The following is a 19,733-nucleotide window of genomic DNA, read 5'->3' as shown; positions in this document are numbered from 1 at the left end:
TGGACTTTCTGGTGACAGTGAACTCCTCCCGCAGCAAGCAACAAGCCTGGCTGTGCTGTCTCCAATGCTGAGAGCAAGAGAGTGAAGCTGCCTCCACTTCTGTCCTTTACCTGCCCCAACACTCACATTATGTCCCCCACAGAGAGAAACACAAAAGAAGTGTGTGTACCCAAGTGCTACAACTCCTCTGCTTTGGGCCCTTTGTTCTGCCAGAGTACCCAGTAGTTAGTTTCCTAGCAAATTTATGTGAAAAATTCTATAATTGAAAAAAAAAAATAAAAAAAGAAGAAGAAATAAATCTAACCCCGAGACCTTGTTATCCCAGTATTTCTGCCTGAAAGCCCCTTTAATTTTCTAAATTATAATAATTTGGAGGGAGGGGATTTGAATTCTCCATTCTGAGGGAGGCTCTGCCCATCCCTGGCAGACACCTGTCTTTCAAACCGAGACACACTGATACACGAGGAATGCAGAATTTGTGGGCCACGAGGACCTTTGTCAGAACTCCCAAGATAAGGAAGAAACAAATAAAAGCAATTCAGAAACTGCGTGGAATCAGCTCTGACTGGGTAAAGTGCACAGTAAGCACTGGCTGTGCCCTCAGCCTCAGCAGCTGCACCCCAGCACAGCCTGGCAGGGTGTGCAGGGCACTGGGGCACAGCTCAGGAGCCACCACAAACACAACAAAGGCTGGAGACACAGGCTGCACTGCACAGGGTCACCTGCAGGACCTGCCCATGGTTTGCTCTGGGAACAGCCAGGTTAAAGTTGACTGGGGTTTGTCTCCAGGGGCTATAAATCACATCACTGCACACACACGGAGGAAGATTTGGAGTAAAGTACACAAGCAGCATGAGCAGCAAAGTGCACAAGCACAGCCACAGCACTCAGGATTAACAGGGGCATAACAGATGTGCTAAACTAATTTCAAGCCTGTGGATCTTGTAACCCACGGCGCTGTAAAGAGAGGTGTAAGGAGGAATGGATCTGTAGAAATGGAGCACCTCTCCTGTGGAGACAGGCTGGGAGAGCTGCATTGTTCAGCCTGGACAAGGGAGGGCTCTGGGGAGACCTTAGAGCTCCTTGCAGTACCCCAAGGGAGCCCACAAGAAAAATGGAGAAGGGGCATTTGCCAAGGGCATGTAGCAACAGGACAAGGGGGAATGGCTTCAAACCAATTAAGGTAACTTTAAATCAGATATCCAGAAGAAATTCCTCCCTGAGAGGGTGGGCAGGCCCTGGCACAGGGTGCCCAGAGAACCTCTGGCTGCCCCTGGATCCCTGGCAGTGCCCAAGGCCAGATTGGACATTGGGGCTTGAAGCAGCCTGGGACAGAGGAAGGTGTCCCTGCCCGTGGCACAGGGAGGGATGAGTAAAGCTTTGAGATTTCTTCCAACCCAAACCATTCTGTGATCATATCATAGGATTCTTTGAAATGCTGTTTCTGAGTGCAGAGAATTCCCACAATCTGAAATTGCAAAACTGCCTTTCTGCAGCAAGGGCTACTGAGTCAGGAAAATAAAATAATAATAATTAAAAAATAATAATAATAATAAAATTTAAAAAAAAAAAGAAGAAAGAATACAGGTGGGGCCTAATACTTGCATAAAACCAACACAATATCTTAGTTAGTGCAGGCAGAAAATCGCTATTCAGCTACTCTCTTCTCTCCTTTTCATATCATCTTTCAATTATGGATGTGAAATGACTCAAAATAAATCCTCTGCATTTTCCAGAGGCATTAGATATAAAGTTACCACCCAAATGTCACCCTTTAAGGTTGTTCCCACATTACAAATGCTCCCAATTCTTCTCTTTATTGTTGTAACTGTATTGCAACACTATAGCAAGCGTCCCTGAACACAGAGAACTGAGTGACAGGTGCCTCCTGCACCCAGCAGGAAAAGCCGAGATTTTTTTAGGATCGCTTCTGTCACAAAAAAATACCCCTTTATGAGAATAAAAGTCACTCAACTTTTCCTTCAGTAAAAGTACACGTTTCAGGCATATAGGTTTGGACTTGGCTATGTTGTGTTTCCCACACTGAAATGTTAATTCCCAAATGGAGTCAATGTAATAAAGCCGAATCGAGGAGCCTTCCTGCTCTGTGCAGTGCAGGCTGAGGAACCCTCCCGTCCGTGTCCCAGCCGGGGCTGCTGCAGCAGCAGGACGGCGCTCCCGGGGAACGCAAGGCTGATCCAGAGCATTCGGGAGCCCGCTGTGCCCGAGATTCTGGCAGGAAGGTCCGAAAGGAGCAGTGGCGAGGCAGCAGGAGCCCCGAGGGGCGGGAGGGCTGCCCGTTCCCGAGCCGAGCCCGGCAGTCCCGGTCCTGGCTCGCAGCCCGGGCACTCCCTCGCCCCGTCCGTGTTCGCCTTGCGTAAGGCGGCCCTGGCCGAGCCTATAAAGCCGCAGCCTGGGGGGGTCGGTGCCAGCGGCACCATGGCAGCTGCGAGGGACACGGCGCTGCTGGCCTGGATCCTCTTCGTCGGAGCCACGGCGCTGGTGGCGGCAGGTAAACACCGGGGCTTCTGCCCTTTGGTCCCTCTAGGGCGAGAGGCCACCTGCAGCTGCCTCCCGGTGCCACCCGAGAGCTGGGCACAAACCTGGGCTGAGCCGGGCACAAACCTGGGCTGAGCCGGGCACAAACCTGGGCTGAGCTGAGAACAAACCTGGGCTGAGCCGGGCACAAACCCTGGACTGAGCCGGGCAAAAAGCCTGGGATGAGCAGGGAACAAACCTGGGCTGAGCTGGCACAAACCCTGGACTGAGCCGGGCAAAAAGCCTGGGATGAGCAGGGAACAAACCTGGGCTGAGCCGGGCACAAACCCTGGGCAGGGCTGGCACAAACCTGGGCTGAGCCGGGCACAAACCTGGGCTGAGCTGGGAACAAACCCTGGACGGAGCCGGGCACAAACCCTGGACTGAGCCGGGCAAAAAGCCTGGGATGAGCAGGGAACAAACCTGGGCTGAGCCGGGCACAAACCCTGGGCAGGGCTGGCACAACCCCTGGGCAGAGCTCGGCACAAACCTTGGGCAAAGCAGGACACACAAACTGAGCTGCAGCACCAAAAAGTTCATTTCAGTTTTTAATCTGCTTTCCGCCATTTGTCTCACTTGCCTTCTTTGCAAAGAGCAAAATCAAATCCCTGTCCCAAAATCTTGCCTGCTGAGGCTGAGCAGCCACAATACCATATCTGTAATTTGATAGTAGAACGTTCACACAAATCCTGAAATGAATCTTGCACAAAGGTTACCCGGATTTGTTTGTGCCAGACTGTCTTTAGGTATGTTAGAAGCTTTTTCTTTTGGCTGTACATGCCATCAAATGTCTGGAATATATTTTCTCTGTTCATTTTCTTTTCTTAACAAGAGCAATCTAAGGGGTTTTTATCTAACAACCCAGGGGGGAAAAAAGAAAGATTAAGATCTCTATGCAACCACTAATGTGTGTGTGGTAAAACAATACATATTATATGCCTGAAGGAGATTGTACATACAGACCAACCAAGATGAAGGCTAAAATAATGTCAGCTATACTGATTTTAAAATGGTATAATAATGGTGTATAGGAATAAATTATTAAATCCAGAATTTAAATGAGTAAACAGTAGTAATCCAATTAGTAAAATAGATTAGTAAAATAAAACAGCAGATTAGAATAGTGTACTGTTAAAATTTATTAGAGTTTGTGGAAACTTTATTTATAAAAACAACCTGTTGAAGTAAACAAAAGGAGTATATTTAAGAAGCAAATCCAGCAATTACTTACAAACAGACCAATTATGTGGTTTTGTGCTCCTGTCCCACAGAACCACCAGAAGCAGAGACCAAATATGGGAGAGTCCGAGGGTACCAATTCCAAGTGGACACAGCTGAGAGGACTGTAAATGTCTTTTTGGGACTTCCTTTTGCCAAGCCTCCGGTTGGATCACTGAGGTTTTCTCAACCCCAGCCACCTGAGCCATGGGAAGGTGTCAGAGATGCCACTTCCTACCCCCCAATGTAAGGCCATGAGAAAACCACTGAGCCTTTCAAACTGTTATTCTCTGTGCAATTCCATGACACTGATGTACATGCAGGGCCAGCCATAAGGATAAATGCCTCAGTGCCCTCTCCTTGCACCTGCAGCTGTTCCACTGGATGCATTTCTAAAGACACACGATGAGCTGCTCTCTTTACCAAAAGCTGCTGGTTCAGGGGCATCAGTGATGGCCTGCGATGGAGCAGCACTTTACAGATCATGCTCTGGCTTAGGAGCACTTGGCCAGCACTTACCAGTCGCTACAAACCTTTGGAGCAGAGACAGAAAGAAGCTGAGGACACGTAGGAATACAACATTGGGGAAAAAATGCAGAGTCAAGTGTTCAAAAGGGCACATAAGAAATGCAGAGCAATTCTAATCTATGTTGTAAATGTCTCACTCCCATTGTCCTCCTGCCCTTGTTTAGTGTCTCAGGCTCAATACCTACCATTGCAAGATAAAATGGTCTTGGAGATGTAAAATGATTAATTTATATTTTCCTTGAAGTCATTTATAGCCATATGTATTTGCTGATGTATTTCTGTGATACTGTCAAACGTGCAAAATTGTATCTGCATGTCACTATGCATTGCAGTGGCTTTCTTTTTACAGACATCATTATTGGCAGGTCAATGGAAGAAAATATATGAAAGCAAAAAAAAAAAAAAATATAGTATGTTTGCAGTTGCTACCAGTCTAGAAATGTGCCAGAGATCAGTTTCTGGTTGGCCCTTTGTTGTGGAAGTACAAAAAGGCTTCTCTTCATCACTTTCAGGTTTCATTTAATCTATTGCTTGTTGCTTTTTCCTTTATTCAGGTGTCTACAGGACAAAGTACTAGGACAGTATGTAGCAGACATGGTTACCAATAGAAAAGAGAAAGTTCCTCTTCAAGTGTCTGAGGATTGCTTGTACCTCAATGTGTACACACCCGTTTCTACAGGAAAACAGGAGAAGCTGCCTGTAAGCAAAATCCTTGTAACACCTTGAGCAAAATTCTCAGACAGCAAACCTCCAGCCTATGCCATGGGCAGACATGCAGGGGCAGTTTTGTAGTGCTGATCAACTGACATGCTTTGCCCCAGCAAACATTAGCTGAAATTCAGAAGAGACACAAAATCCCAGTTTACAAGTAAAATTGTTTCAGCTGAGCCGGGCTTGATTTAATCTAAATGGACCATCCAAAGTCACAGGGCACTGACACGGTGGAGGTATTTAACAAAATCAAGGCCATTGTGTAGACCTGCAGGCCTCAGATTCAAAACATTTCTACAATTTCTGAAATGCAATCTGAAAGAGTCAGCAGTGAAACAGCACAAAATATTATATCTTGGGTTATATTTAACTTTTATCACCGGGAGCTCATACCTGTGCTCGGTTGATGCTGTTTTTCTCTTTCCAGGTCTTAGTATGGATCCATGGAGGTGGATTAGTTTCTGGAGCAGCTTCATCATATGATGGCTCAGCATTAGCAGCCTTTGACAACGTGGTGGTTGTAACAATTCAGTACAGATTAGGTATTGCTGGATATTTTAGGTAAGATGGTTGATCTCAGTTTGTCCTGAGTGATTTCCAAAGTGATGTGTTCAAAGCCTTTATAAAGAGAAGTGCAGAAGACTTGCTTATGCAAAGAAACATTTCTGAACCGCATCTGCAAGAGCTGGGGACAGTTTCCAGTCCTGAGGCAGCTCCCAGACCTGTTCTTGTGGGCTTGCTGCTCCAATCTCAGGGCTTTCCGAGCCATTTGTTGGTCTGTTGTGTAGAGAGGTTCTCTGTAGAGAATGGCAGATGCTTTCTCACTCCACAGATTGTCTTCTCCTCTGCTTTTTTGCTTGCATTGAGCATTTAAACCAAGCTGTTCTCTCCCTGCAGCACTGGTGATGAGCATGCCCGAGGTAACTGGGGATATTTAGACCAAGTAGCGGCTCTTCGGTGGATTCAGGAAAATATCATACATTTTGGAGGAGATCCAGGATCTGTCACTATCTTTGGAGAGTCTGCAGGAGGAATCAGTGTTTCTGCTCTTGTAAGTTCACAGGAATAGTGAATTTCAATTACAATGGGGAAAACACCCTCCATCCATTTTCATGCGGTATCTGCATGAGAAGTCAGTGAGAGAAAAGGGAAGGTGTTACAGTGACACAACAACTGGGTCAATGATACAACAGCAAGGCAACAGTACAGCAAAACAATACAGATTTTGATTGATAAAAATGTGTCATTTTCATACTGAAATGTTGTAGTTAAGTAACAGAATGTTATTATTCATCTGCTGAGTTAAATTCTATTTGGTTTGCAATTTTTTCAATGTAAAAAATCCTCAAAGTCTAATCTCATGAGAAAACTCCTTTAAGAATCGTTGTGGACTCTTGCCCATTTTGTGTTTGCTTTGACAGTGACTTGTGCAGAGTGGTCGAGGTGAATAATCCTGGTAGCTGAAGTTGCCCTGCAGTTTGTGACCCAGTGATTGTGTAAAATCTCTGCTCCAACACGGAGCACATTGGCTGTGACCCTCCCCTTCTGCAGTCCCTCACCCTTGGTACACATCCCACAACCAAAGCAGGGCTCATTGTCCCTGGGGTACAGATCCCAGTTCCCTCTGGCCAGAAGCTCTTCATTGCCCTTCTGCAGCACAGCCAGACTGCCTGGGGCACACTCAATCTGCCCCTGGCTTGCAGTGTGGTGCCGTGAGGTGCTGGAAGCAAAGTGCAGTGGGAGGGGAAAGGCAGCTGAACTCCTCATCCCTGCCAGCACTGCCCAAGGCCTTTGCACAGCTGGACTATGGTCAGAGGCCACACAACAACACTCTGACCGCAGAGTGGTCACTGAGCTTTCAAAATGTTCCAAATGGCCACTGCTGATACTGAAATCCACAGTCACTGGGAGAACACAGTGCTTGTCATGCTTGTTCTTGCTTCTTCACAGGTCTTATCTCCCCTGGCCAAGGGCTTGTTCCACAAGGCCATTTCAGAAAGTGGTACAGCAACCCTGGGCTTGTTCACTGACCAGCCTAACAAGGATGCACAAGTGGGTATCTGTGGTAATTCTAATTATTTCTTCCAGAACGTTTTGCACATCCTAAACTGTTCAGTCCAAAATATAGAAGCATGGGGTTTTTTTCTTCTGAAACAAAACAGTCATTAAAGACAGTATTTCTGTGTGCAAATAGTACATGTTTAATGATGTGTTGCTTTTGGAACACCCAAATATCCACAAAGAGAGAGGAATGAAATGTAAAGCAATATTGTAACATGTAGTGTCTTCAAGAAAAGTCAACCCATCATTTTTGGCTGGAAAATGGTATCAGACCATGAATACCCTTCTCTTCCCCTCCTGTTTAAAGCTTGTAGTGTGCAAATAACCAAGACTTTCTTCAGGGGTGGTGGTTTTTTTTTTTTTTTTTTTTTTTAATTTGAGAAGTACTGGCTTCCACCCCTTTCTTTTCTCTTCCACCCCTTTCTTTTCTCTTCAACTACAAGGAACAATTTCCAGGAACCTGGAACCCGGGACATAAAAGAGACAGCACTCTCTAATGACAGATCACCAAGACTGGTAGAATGTGCTTTCTGCTACCCTGCACATGGTTTATTCTCTAAGTCCTTCATGTCACCCAGCCCTCTCAGCACAGCATGTCATGGACCAGAATTGTCTTAGAATATTTCTCTATCAAAAAACCCTGGAGGCAGAGGTTTTCTCCTTCTGCCAAGCCCATGGTATGAAGGACTGTGAGGGCTTCCAGTGCCCTCCCTCTGGAGCTGGGACAAGCCAGACTCCAGCAACTTTGTGCAGGAGCTTGGGCTGCTCCTGCTGGACTCGGTGTCTCACAGAGCCAGATAGAGGAAAAGTCTCCAAAACTGTTTGTTTTCACTGCTTGCAGAAAATTGCTGCTCTTGCTGGCTGTGAAAAATCCAGTTCAGCTGCAATGGTCGAATGCTTGAGAGGAAAAACACAGGAAGAACTAGTACAGATGGTACACAACGTGGTAGGTGAAATGATGCTTCTTTCATTTAAATGACATCTCAGACTTTTTCATAACAGAGAATACTCCTTGTGTGCTGTAATATTAGGAGAACCTGAAGTGGATGTGAAATCTGATTTTCTTCACTTTCTCAGGACATGACAGCACTGCAGATCTGCACCAACACCTCACCTGAAAATTGCAAACAGGTTCCTGCCCTTCCATTCTGCCTGCACTTGGAGCTACCTGTGGTTTGCTGTTGTGCTCTGCCAGAGCAAGGAAAAGAAAATGGCACAGATTATTCTGGAGAGCCTGAAAATCAAATCACGTATTATGTCCTCTTAAAAGCTCTTATCACAATGCTTATGTGCCTTTGTAATTTCAGTACAGAAATTCGCTTTTTCCCCCACTGTTCCACACACCCATGGAGATATTGAACTAAGATGTAAATATACATAATGGCTTCTGTTTCATTAACATTAGAAATATCTTCATAGATTCTCTTGCCTAGTACAGAATATTTGTCAGAGAAATGTTAAGATTGCTTTACCATTACTTCTTGTATTTTTCATTTGGCTTCCCTTAGGAACTGCAGTTAAGTCTGAACTTCTTTTAGAAGCAAAATGAATGTATTAATGAAGCTTTCTTTTTTCCTTTTGGTTCAGGATTCCTTTTCCATCAGTGCATGTGTAGATGGTGTATTTTTTCCAAAGAGTCCCAGGGAATTACTCTCTGAAAAATCAATCAATGCAGTCCCATACATAATTGGAGTAAATAACTGTGAATTCGGATGGGTAATTCCAACGGTAAGACCCTTTTAATGCTGGTATTTAAACATCATATTGTAAATAAAAGCTTTTTTAGTAAGTATGATTCTCTGTATCACACAGATGATGAAGTATCCTCCTCTCGTGGATGGTCTGGATAAAGATGTTGCACGTCACATTTTACAAAGCAATTTAGTAGTATTCATTAAGGTAAGAGACCATTTTCAGAATAACCCTGTGCTGCTTCTTCACTGGCCAGGCTGTTTGTACCCCTGGAGGGACATATTGCACAGATAAATGCCATTGTGCTGGACAGCTCCCTGAATTGGGGCAGAAATGGGCAGAGATGTGCTGCATTGCTGTTAGCTCTAATGACTGAGAACACTCTCTAAATTTCCAGCCCAAATTGCCCCTCTTCTTAAAAAGGAGTTCTGTGGGAATCCAGGAGTGATGCAGGACCTGAACAAAGGTCTCTTGGGATATTTTAGATACCCCCATGTTGTGCAAGACATGCAGAGTTCCAGCAGGTGTGACAGGAGGCCTATGGGACACACCCTCCTAAAGCAGTAGCTGAGCCCTGGAAAGGAAAGCCTGAGCAGTTTAGGGTGCACTGACACCTACGTTCAGGTTTCTTGAAATGATGGTCATCTGCAACACTCAGTGGATTTTATGAAATCCAGCAGGACTTCTCTGCTGTTATGAAGGCTGTTTCCGTAGAAAGGAGAACAGTCAGCATCACTGACTGCTGTTCATCTAAAGGTGTTTGATTCTTAGATCTTGCATCCCTCTTTTCCCCAAGATCACCTGTACCCGCAGCTGTGTAACTTCAATCCTGAGCTCCCAGCCACACTCTGACACAGCTGAGGATCTTCTCTGAAAGGTCATGTTTGGGATTAGCCAGGGATGTGCAGATGCCACACTCACTCACTGCAGTTACTCCTTACAATTCTCATCATCATTTTAAGTACTTTTTATTGCCGTTTCAGGGTATTACATCTGAAGTTGTTGACAGAGTGTACAAGGAGTACATGGGGGATGCAGAAAGCCCTGCTCAGGTCCGGGATGGCCTCCTGGATGCAATGGGAGATATCTACTTTGTCATCTCAGCTGTGGAAGTGGCCAGATACCACAGAGGTAACTCAGCAGCTTGAGAACAACTGTAGAATTCTGTCTGTGGCTGCTGTGGACAGTGTGCAGCAGTGTTCACTATGCAGAGAACTGGAAGTGTTTTCATTCAACCAAAGCAGTTTCTAATGAAACTTGGTCATCTTTGGAGCAGGTATTTTCAGCTCTCAAACTAGCACTTTTCTGTATCCTCTAGATGCTGGCAACCCAGTCTACTTTTATGAATTCCAACATCGACCAAGTTCACTGGAAGGTGTGGCACCAGAGTTTGTAAAAGCAGATCACGGAGCTGAGATTGCCTTTGTCTTTGGAAAACCATTCTTAGCTGGTGATGTATCCATGCTTGCTCCATATTCCTTATAGAACCTCATTATTACTCATTTTAATTACTTCAGATCTTTAGAATAGAATTCTTCTCTAGTAAGCAGTATAAATATTATAAAGATAATTCATATATTATACGCATTAATATGAGCAAAAACATTTTCTGTCTTCAGTAGTAGATGCTTTTCATTACATGATTCATCTGCAGTTCTCTCCTAGGAAAAACTCCAACAGCTCAGAGCAACAAGTAGAAGTGTTGCAATTGATACAGCTGATACCAATGATTTACTTTCTAATGTGGCAGTTTCATCTCTCCCTTTGCAGGAGATGCTACAAAGGAAGAAAATAAACTTAGCAGAACGGTTATGAGATACTGGACCAACTTTGCTAAAAATGGGTGAGGATCACAATGCTATGTACAGCTCAAGTTTTGTCTGTGCTGCCCAGAACACACTTACCTGCCCAAAGCAGTCCTTATACTTTCTAGATTTTTCCAAGAACTTTGGCAGAATTTAAGATAAATATTGAAGCAATTTCTCTTCTTAATGGTTTTTTAAAAGAACCTGCAGACACGAAAAGAAAAAAAATACTCTAAAACCAGAGACTCCATCTGCCATGGAGTTTCAGATCTAAAATTCATGGTAACTGTTACATTTTTGTTGTTCCACTGATGAGCATTTTCACAAAATACTGTCCATTTATTCAGGTACCAGAAGCACATGACCTGGGCTCCTGTTGGTTTCCTGAAGTGCTCTGAACCTGAGCAGCCAGAGAGCAATGGATTGACAAATGGAGAGCTAACCTCTTGTTGTATTCTTTCCAGAAATCCCAACGGAGAGGGCTTGGTCCATTGGCCTCAGTATGACCTGGAGGAAAAATACCTGGGAATAGACCTGGAGCAAAAGGCAGCAGAGAAACTGAAAGAGCACAGAATGGAGTTTTGGGCACAACTCATGGAACAAAATCAGACTGGAAGGAGAAAACACACAGATTTATAAGAACTGTGCAGGGTACAGCTTTTACAGTTTGCTTTTAAAACCCAAAGGGAAATGAAACAAATGGAGTTTGTCAGGATGCAGAGTAAGAATCACCTTCAAGTTCACTGTTGTGTAATATACTCTTCTAATCACAGAAAAGAGAGAAACAAGGGGCATCAGAATGTTTGTCAGACTAAAAATCACTATTTAATGGAGCATGCAGAAAAATACCTCCCAATCTTTCCAGGTCCAAACACACCATGGCACCTACTCAATGCATATCAAAACTGAATAATGAGGTGGGAATGGGCAAAGGAATTGAAATCTGTAAGAAATTCTCTATATAGAAGATACAAGAAGTGCCAGACTATTTTATAGGCTTATTCCCCTCTTCTTCCAGAGGAGCAGGGTCAGTTGTCTGTCCTTCCTAGAGCCTCTTTCTGCTTTAACTGGAAACAGCTTGGAGGCAGCAGAGCATCCATCAAAATACAACTGGGAGGTGGGCTTGACATCTCACAAAAGTGGACAGAAAGTCTCCACTCGTTTTATTGTGCTGTGAATTGTTACAAATAAATGTTGCCTTCATTTTTTGGAGCTGCCTTTTCTTTCCCTTGACTGGCAAAGGCTGATTCTGAGAGGTAAAGTCACACCCGAGAAGCCAGAAATGTGCCCAGGTTCTTTCTTCCTCCTAAATGGTTTCAGGCAGGAATCTTTCAGGTTTCTGTGCAGGACCTGAGGCTTAAGGCTCTTTCACAAACTCTTCTGGGCTGTGACTGTGTGTCCTTGAACCCTCCCTGGCCAATTCCCGGTCCAGTGGCTGGAGGGAGCAGGCAGTGCTGGCAGGACAGACGCCCACGGAGGCAGAGGGGGGTGCAAAGGCTGGTGGTGTTCCCTGCATGTTGTTGGCTCAGCATCACCAGAGGGAAGATCTGACATGCAGAGCGTGCACCCCCAGCCTCCCACAGCTGTGGGATGGGTCAGGGCACACAGGGACTGGAAGGGCTTTTCTTGCCAAGTTCCAGGACAAGCAGGATACAAAGGGATGTGTGGGAATCCAGGAAGCCAGGAGAGCTCTCCTGCTGACCATAAACAAACCAACAGCCCCACTCTAGCTCCCCTTTAACTGGTGCCCAACTCCCACATCCCACAGCAGTCCAGGGGAGCTCTCCAGGGACAGCCCAAGCTCCTGCTGCAGGTGGTGGTGACCCGTTGGAGGTGTCTCCCCCTCACCTTTGGGTTCACTTGCTTTGGCACACCTGTGCATCTCAAGCAATGTGACCTGCACCACCTGCCCCGCCCCCCCCCCCTTTTGTGCATCTTCCATAACTTGTGAAAACCACCAGCTCTTGCAATTAGGAACAGCTAATTGCAGCAATCATACTGCTAGTTCTGTCACACATTTCTTACCCCTTGCCTTGTTTTGGTCTGACACAGCCTTTATGTCCATTACTGGGGTGTGTGTTGAATCAATCTGTCTGTCCTTGTCCATTCACAAAAATCCTTCTCTTAACAAGACAGAAGAAATCCTGTGTGTTTCGGAATGCAAAGCCATAAGTGTAACTCCTGTGGAGAAGGGAAGTGTTTTAGTAGGCTCACATGATAACAAAATACTTTCTGACGGTGTGAGAGGAAGTGTTCTGTCCACCTGTGGATTTTAAACCCCAAATATAAAGACTGGTACACTGTCAAACAGCTGAAAAAGGAATAACACCACGGCCACAGTCTATAGGCTACATTTAATTCTTACATTATGTTCCAAACCTCATTTTCTTTCACAGCTTTAGCAGTCATGGTCACTCGGTAGAGATTCCCAGCTGCACCTATATTTGAAGAAAGTCTTAGCAATATATTTACTGATAATGTTCAGCAAGGACTGCTCGCAGTCCCGCGCACACGCCCCACGCCTCACCCGCCGGGAGCGGGGGCGGAGCTCCCGTGAGGGGAACGCCCGGCCCGCGGGCGCGCGCGCAGCGGCCGAGGCGGGCACACGCACCGCGGGCACGCGCACCCCGGCGGAGCCATGGCGGGCGGGCCGCCCGTGCTGCTGGGGCTGCGCGACGCCGCCATGGCGGGGCCGGGCCAGGCCGGGCCGCTCCCCTCATGGGCCACCAACAAGCTGGGCGGCACAGCGGTACGGCCGGGCCGGGCCGAGGCGAAGCAGAGCGGGGCAGGGCCGGGCGGGGCGGGGCTGGGGGGCCCGGCCGGGGCGCCGGGCGTGCGGCGGGCCCCGGCCGGGCCTGAGCGGTGGTGTCGGTGTTGCAGGACTGGGTGCCCGCGGTGCGGGCGGCCCCGCCGCAGTGCGCGCGGTGCGGGCGAGCGCTGCTGCTGGTGGTGCAGGTGTACTGCCCGCTGGAGCGCGGCCCCGCGCACCGCGCGCTCCACGTGTTCGCCTGCGCCGCGCCGCGCTGCTGGGGAGCCGCCCGCAGGTGAGCGCGGGGCGGATCGATCATCGTTGGGGTTTTTTTTGTTGTTGTTGTTATTACTGCTGTTGCCGCTAAGTTGTCCCCTTCACCCTGTGTTTCTTTTTCCCGGCACATCGAAGCTGGAAGGTGCTGCGCTCCCAGTACTCGCCGGCCCAGCATAAACAAACCCGAGATGTCAGACAGGTACAGCTGAGCTCTGCCTGCCCGTGCTGTGCCGGGGCTGCCGGGAGGCCGCTCTGGACCGCAGCCGCAGCTGAGCTGAATGAGCTGCACACTCTCCATCTCCTTGTTTAAATAACCATAGCCTTCCTCCGGAAGCTGCGCTCTGTGACGGTTTCCAGTCACACTCTGTGGTTGTGTGGTAAAGTCGTGGGCACGGAATTTTTGTTACTGCACTACACTCTTTACTATAAGACAGTTAAACAGTGTTTAACATACTGTTCATGATCTGTGTCAGGCTGGTTTTAAAGTGGAGATTGCCATCCAGCTGTATGGCCAAAACCGACACTTAATACTTTAGTTAGTTTACCTGACTAAACTTTATTTATCTACTTTAAGTGATTTGGCTGTACTGTTTAGGTTTGGATCTTTAAGCTGTTTTGTCTTTTATTTTAAATTGACCTCTTTAAATTTTACATGAGCCTTTTAATTAATGTGACTCAATTATTAATATACTTGTGAGGAAAAATGGCATGTTGACTGAAGCAGATTGGAAGAGTACGGTGGCACCAAACTAGAGGCTTTATTCAGTTGGTGCATTTACAATGTGAAATCTTGGCCTGTGGTAAACGGGCTTTTATTCTGGTAAAATGATGGAGGTGTTATTATTATTTCCTCCTCTATTCTGCCCTTTGGGTGCAGGATTCCTACTGGGTGCAGTAGTTGCTTCAGCAGGAGCTGCCCCCACAGCTGGCAGGGGCTGTGCCACAGCCAGGACATGGCAGCAGGAGGCACAAGGGCCATTCAAACGGATGGGGAATTCTGCTCTGATTTTCCAGTGTGAGATGTTTTTGCAATAACTGTGCTGGTGTGAGAAATAAACATGGGTGTGTTGGGAAGTACCACAGCGAGGAGAGTAGATGCAATAACAGTCATTAGTAGGTTAAGGTCTCAGTTCTCTCATCTGTTAGAAACTGAATTTGAAGTCCATCAGGATCACAGACAATATTGGCAATATTCTCTTCCCTTTTTTTTGGTTCTCAGAAACAAGAATCAAACTTTGCTGCGAAGGATTGGTGTGAAGAGGCAGAGGACTGGGGAGCCTGTGATGGAGCGGAGCCTTCTGCAAGTGCCCCCCTTGAGCTGCTCGGCCTAAAGGAAGCTGTGAGCAGCGAGGTGGAGTGTGCATCCCAGCTCCAACAGCTCCACCTGTCTGAGCCTGCCCATGGCCCAGGTCCCCAGGACACACATCCTGCAGCCAGGGAAGAAATGGTGATGGCAATGGCTGGTTCAGCTCCAATGTTCCAGCCCTTCTACATTAATGTTGTGGATGAGCAAGACTACATGGGTTTCCTTGATACAGATCATGCAGATAAGCTACTGAAGGAGTATCAGCAGAGAGAGTGTGTTGATTTGGAACAGATGATGTCAGAAAGGTGAGAACAGGTCTGGATTTCATGGTGAAACTGAAGGAATTGTGTAGCTTCCTGTATGCTGACTGATAATCTAAATGGGACTCTCACTAAACCTGAATGATGTTGTCTGGAAGCTCCTTGAGGTGTTGGCGTGCTGTGCAGGAAGAACAGAACAGTGCACCCAGTGCTGCCAAATCTGGAGTTACTCAAAGATGCAGCTATTTCTGGGTGACTGAGCACTGGGAGTGTTCATGGGCTCCAGGTGGTGCAATGGAGCTGTTTTTAAGAGTCTGCATTTTTAAGAGTTTAGTTTCTCAGGGATTTTGGCTAGAGACCATGATGATGGTAAAAAAGTTTAGTAACGGTTGCCTGAAAAACAATTGTTGAGTGTGATTACTGAAAATATTTTCTTAGTAAAATATTTAACTTAGGTGGTCACAGTGAGGACTTTTGGCCACTTGTGCCTGACTTGTGGACAGCACTGAATTTATTTATAGATAAAGCTGCTGTCAACTGCAGAATCTGTATAGAAGACTTTTCAGCAGTTGATTTTTGTTGACCTTTATAAAATTGTAGAACTTTAATTATACTTGGTTCAAAATTGAAAAAGACAGCATCATAATTTATAAACCACAAAAATCTTTGAGAAGTTATTAGAGGAAAGGGTTTTTGATGGAAAAAAGCAGGTATCTGGTGGATTTGAGTCCCATGTGATAGTTTGAAATACTGTCAGTAATTATAAGTCACCAGAAACCAAAGAACTAGAAGTAAAATGTTCGCTTGCAACCTCTATCAGGAATTTTCTCTTAATGATTTTAAGACTGTGACTTTATGAGGCGTGTATCCCCAATTGTCTGTTCTGTTTATGCTAGATATTAAGTTCTGCACCTTTAAGATTGATTCTGAGAGTGAAGGGGGAGAGAAGAAGCAGAGTTGATTTTCAGAAACTGCTCTTGCTCCCCCACATTTTTTCCTTCCCACAGACAGTGTTGTCTGCAGCACGGACAGCAAGAGAGAGCTCTCCTTTGCTTTTAATTTTTTTTTTTTTTCTAGCTGAGGCAGAGAAGTTCCCCAAACTATAGTTTTTCTTTTTCTTGAATCTGTTCAAACCTGCTCTGAACTGAAAACCCAGAAGAGCACAGGGAGCTCACACCAATCGCCCACCAGGGCCCAGGATAGCATTTCCCAATGCCAGAAGGACTGATAAGAGGCTGAGCAAGATGAGCTACACCCCAAGAAAAAGACTTCATAAATTTGCCATCTCTTCAGAACAGTGACAAATTTTGTTATTTAATACTATTCTTTTTTCAATGCTTGTTAATACTTAGCTTGTTAAATAAACACTTTTCTTGAAGGAAATCTTTTCCCAAATCAATAAGGAAAGGGGCTGCTTAAACCTGCTTTCTAGAAGAACCTCTTTTAGAGGTTTCCTCCCAAATTTGCCCTAAACCAGGACAAATACATATCTTTTTTCAGTGTATTTAGTATAATTTAGTGTGAATTTGTAGTAACCATTCCGTATTTAAAACATTCATGTCATACTGAAAACCTTACTGGAGAGTTTGTTTCTGGTTTTCATACAGTTTTGCAGGTGAAGATGGTAATGAAAAATATGAGAAGAGTGAAGTCAAAAGCTGGGACCACACATTCCATAAATTCATGAAAAGAATATCTATGTGTCCTGAACAGATTCTAAGGTATGTTGATAATCTGGTTGTAGCAGGGAGATACAAATCATTGGTATGGATGGTTGGTACATCAAAGTAAGTTCTTTAATTGGAAATATGTGTGTGTTTTAATTCCTTAACAAAAAAGAAACTGCTATGGAGGCTGTTGCCATGTCTCTGGTCAGACTTCAGTCTCTGCTTGGGTTTTCTTTATACAAAGTTTAAGTAGATGAGAAGCAAAGCAGGATCAGAGACCATACACAGCTCTGGCTATGGGAGACTATTGACCCAAGACCTGATGAGAAGAGACCCTGACTGTATTTGAAGCCTCACTGAAATGAGGTTTCCAAGAGACAGTGGTGAGGTGCGAGTATAACACAGTGGTGTGCTGTTATGATTGATTTCCAAGACTATCTGCTCCTCTGAAATTTTGTGGTCTATTTGGAATTTCTAATGTCTGTCCTGCAAAGAATTACCTGTTTTAAAGCCCCAGTTCTGCAGCTCACTGTGGACTCCCCCAGCAGTCTTCAGGTCTTGTAAATCTGTTGCTTTTCCTAAAACAGAAGCAGGTATAACCTCAGAGTAGCTGCTTTTCCTGAGAGAGGAGTTAATTCTGGATGGGAGTGTAGCAAAGAATAAATCGTAAGTGATTCATGGTACCAGAAAATTCAAGTTTTCATGAGTCACATCAACTGTTCCAGGGAGTCCAGTCCAGCTGGTCAAGCTGTCTCAGTGTAGTGACAGGGCTTTTGTTTACCAACTTTCCAGTACCAGATGGAACTAACTGGGCTCTTTTTGTTAAGGGGTTAAAAGTCTGAGTGGCTGCTTAGACAGAAAAGAATCATGAGAAACTTTTATTAATTGTCAGAGATTATACAGAAGATTTTCTAATGCAGAATGCAGATAGCATTTTCAGACAGCTTATCACTGGGTCTGTCACTTTTGCAGTATTGTGCTCTTTGAATTTGCCATTCCTGTAGAACATCAGCTCTGGTGCTCCCTGGGCTGTCCCTGGTTACAATCTTTCTGTAGCCTTCCTTTGCCTTCCCTGAGGACTCGCAGTGTGCTCTCAGACTCCCATTTCCCCTGCCTGCAGGGTCCCCGTTGGCCTTCAGCAGAGCACGGAATCTCCTGCTTGGCACTCAGTGGAAACCATCCTTGCTCTTTGTTTTCTGTTAGCTGAGAAGCTCTGATAGTTCTTACAAATAAACCATCACTGCTGAGCCTAGCTGCAGTGGTTTTGAGACCAGATTGGTGTTAAATCTTTTATTTGCTGAATTTTATCTTTTATTGCCACTGTTTAGGATTCCATTTCTCAGGAAAGTGTGTTTTGCTTAATGAAATGATTCTAGTACAGCATATTTTGGAGATGTCCATTCAAAGCATTTGTTCCCTCCAAACCTAGCTCTTAATCTTTAAGATTTTCCAAGCATTAACCTACCAAGTATTTCCCCCTTCCTATCTTTATTTTTTGGTTCATGATTCCTTTGAAGCTTCTGACTCAAAACCATGTTTTTTACTTGAAGCAGGTTCAGAGATTTCAGCAAATCCTGAACACTGTTGCCAACACGTAAGATTTCCTATCAAATTTCAAAATTTAAACAATGGTAACTTTTCCCCCCGTCTTCTCTCAGATACTCTTGGGGTGGTCAGCCTTTATTCATCACGTGTCCAGCAGCCAACCTGGACCAGGGTATTCCAGCCTGCAGCAACTGTGGAAGCAGCAGAGTGTTTGAGTTCCAGCTGATGCCCACACTGGTCAGCATGCTCCAGAGTGACTCAGGTGCTTGACTTTGTTCAATCAGTATTTCTAACAGTCTACTTTTTGGGAAAGTGCAGTGAACTGCAATTTGGGCTGTTTCCAGCTACCCACAGGTGCTTAACCACAGTGATGGTGTTCAGAGCATCTGCTGTCTCCATTACAGATTTCAGTGAGCAAAAAGAGAACTCTGTTTTATGGAGAATCTCTGATTACAGCTTGAGTTGCTCACTGGTGAACTTTAATAACTGGAGTAGGGATAACGTCATGGCCTTGGGAGTATTTGTCTTTATCACCTCTTAAAGGAGGCCTTGGAAAATAATAAATGCTGTGAGATAAGATTGCAGACATTTAAAAATCTCTTTGAAATTCTGATTTGGCTTCCTTTGAAATGTTTAACATTAGAAAATGCTATTTACAGAGGAGACTGAATTAATTTGTGCAAAGACTGAAGTCTAGTGGTAAACAATAGCCCCTGATGATGTCACTTTTCATACCCTTATGTACCTGTGTTGCTTTGTTTTTAGATCTGTCAGTGGAATTTGGAACTGTTATAGTTTACACATGTGAGAGAAGCTGTTGGCCGACAAATCATCAAACCCCTCTTGAAGAATTTATTTTTGTACAAGAAGACCCGGATCAGAGATTATTTAAATAAATTGTATTTCTCTGCATAGATGAAAAGTCTGTTGGGATATTTTAATTTCTTTTACTACAAGTATGTAATTGCACAACAGAATTTTCCTCAGCTGTGATGAAAAATTAAGTTTGTTTGATGGCATTGTGCTTATTTCCAAGAATAACTGATTGAAAGATATTAGCATTCCTCTAAACTGTGGTGGCAAAATTTGCATACTTTGATTACATGTGGAAATTGAAGTGTAGAGATTGTTTGACAGTTCTAGTTACTCTTTGCATTTGGGAAAGAAGTAAAGGAGAAAACCTTCCTCGTATACTATTAGTATCCATCAGTCACACAGAATCCAGATTTTCAAAACTCTTATCAGTGGAGAACTTAATGCTAGCCTAATTTTAAAGGGCAATTCTGTTTTGATTTGACCACAAATTGGAAATTTGGCGGGGAGTGGCTGAAGGGCCTTGCTGTCTCTGCAGCCTTCCAACATGAAGCTGTTCTGTGT

At 45.0% G+C, this 19,733-nt stretch overlaps 2 protein-coding genes across 4 annotated transcripts; both read left to right on the top strand.

The window, feature by feature from the left end:
- Window positions 1–2,418: 2,418 nt before the first annotated feature.
- Window positions 2,419–11,765, top strand: LOC310914412 (fatty acyl-CoA hydrolase precursor, medium chain-like). Of its 3 annotated transcripts, XM_083870540.1 has the most exons (15): window positions 2,419–2,512; window positions 3,810–4,002; window positions 4,839–4,983; window positions 5,423–5,556; window positions 5,893–6,046; window positions 6,946–7,047; window positions 7,898–8,002; window positions 8,134–8,187; window positions 8,644–8,784; window positions 8,869–8,955; window positions 9,732–9,879; window positions 10,067–10,198; window positions 10,519–10,591; window positions 11,018–11,204; window positions 11,572–11,765. In XM_083870540.1, exons 1-14 carry the CDS (start codon window positions 2,440–2,442, stop codon window positions 11,190–11,192), a joined length of 1,716 nt encoding a protein of 571 aa, XP_083726666.1. In that variant the 5' UTR covers window positions 2,419–2,439; the 3' UTR covers window positions 11,193–11,204; window positions 11,572–11,765. The 3 variants fall into 3 exon arrangements, with proteins under 3 accessions (XP_083726666.1, XP_083726665.1, XP_083726667.1); XM_083870539.1 differs by having other exon boundaries at window positions 11,018–11,765; XM_083870541.1 differs by lacking the exon at window positions 8,134–8,187 and having other exon boundaries at window positions 11,018–11,765.
- A 1,426-nt stretch (window positions 11,766–13,191) lies between these two features.
- PDCD2L (programmed cell death 2 like) lies at window positions 13,192–19,360 on the top strand (the record flags this gene model as incomplete). Its single annotated transcript, XM_083869895.1, has 7 exons — window positions 13,192–13,302; window positions 13,434–13,597; window positions 13,714–13,777; window positions 14,798–15,189; window positions 16,752–16,865; window positions 18,470–18,618; window positions 19,122–19,360. 7 exons carry the CDS (start codon window positions 13,192–13,194, stop codon window positions 19,250–19,252), a joined length of 1,125 nt encoding a protein of 374 aa, XP_083726021.1. The 3' UTR covers window positions 19,253–19,360.
- Between the last annotated feature and the right edge of the window lie 373 nt (window positions 19,361–19,733).

The sequence above is a fragment of the Zosterops lateralis genome (genome assembly GCF_965231275.1).
Source record: "Zosterops lateralis genome assembly, chromosome: 12".
In the NCBI taxonomy this organism is placed as follows: Eukaryota; Metazoa; Chordata; class Aves; order Passeriformes; family Zosteropidae; genus Zosterops; species Zosterops lateralis.
Note: the sequence above shows the minus strand (reverse complement) of the source record. Positions and strands in the feature narration are given on the sequence as shown.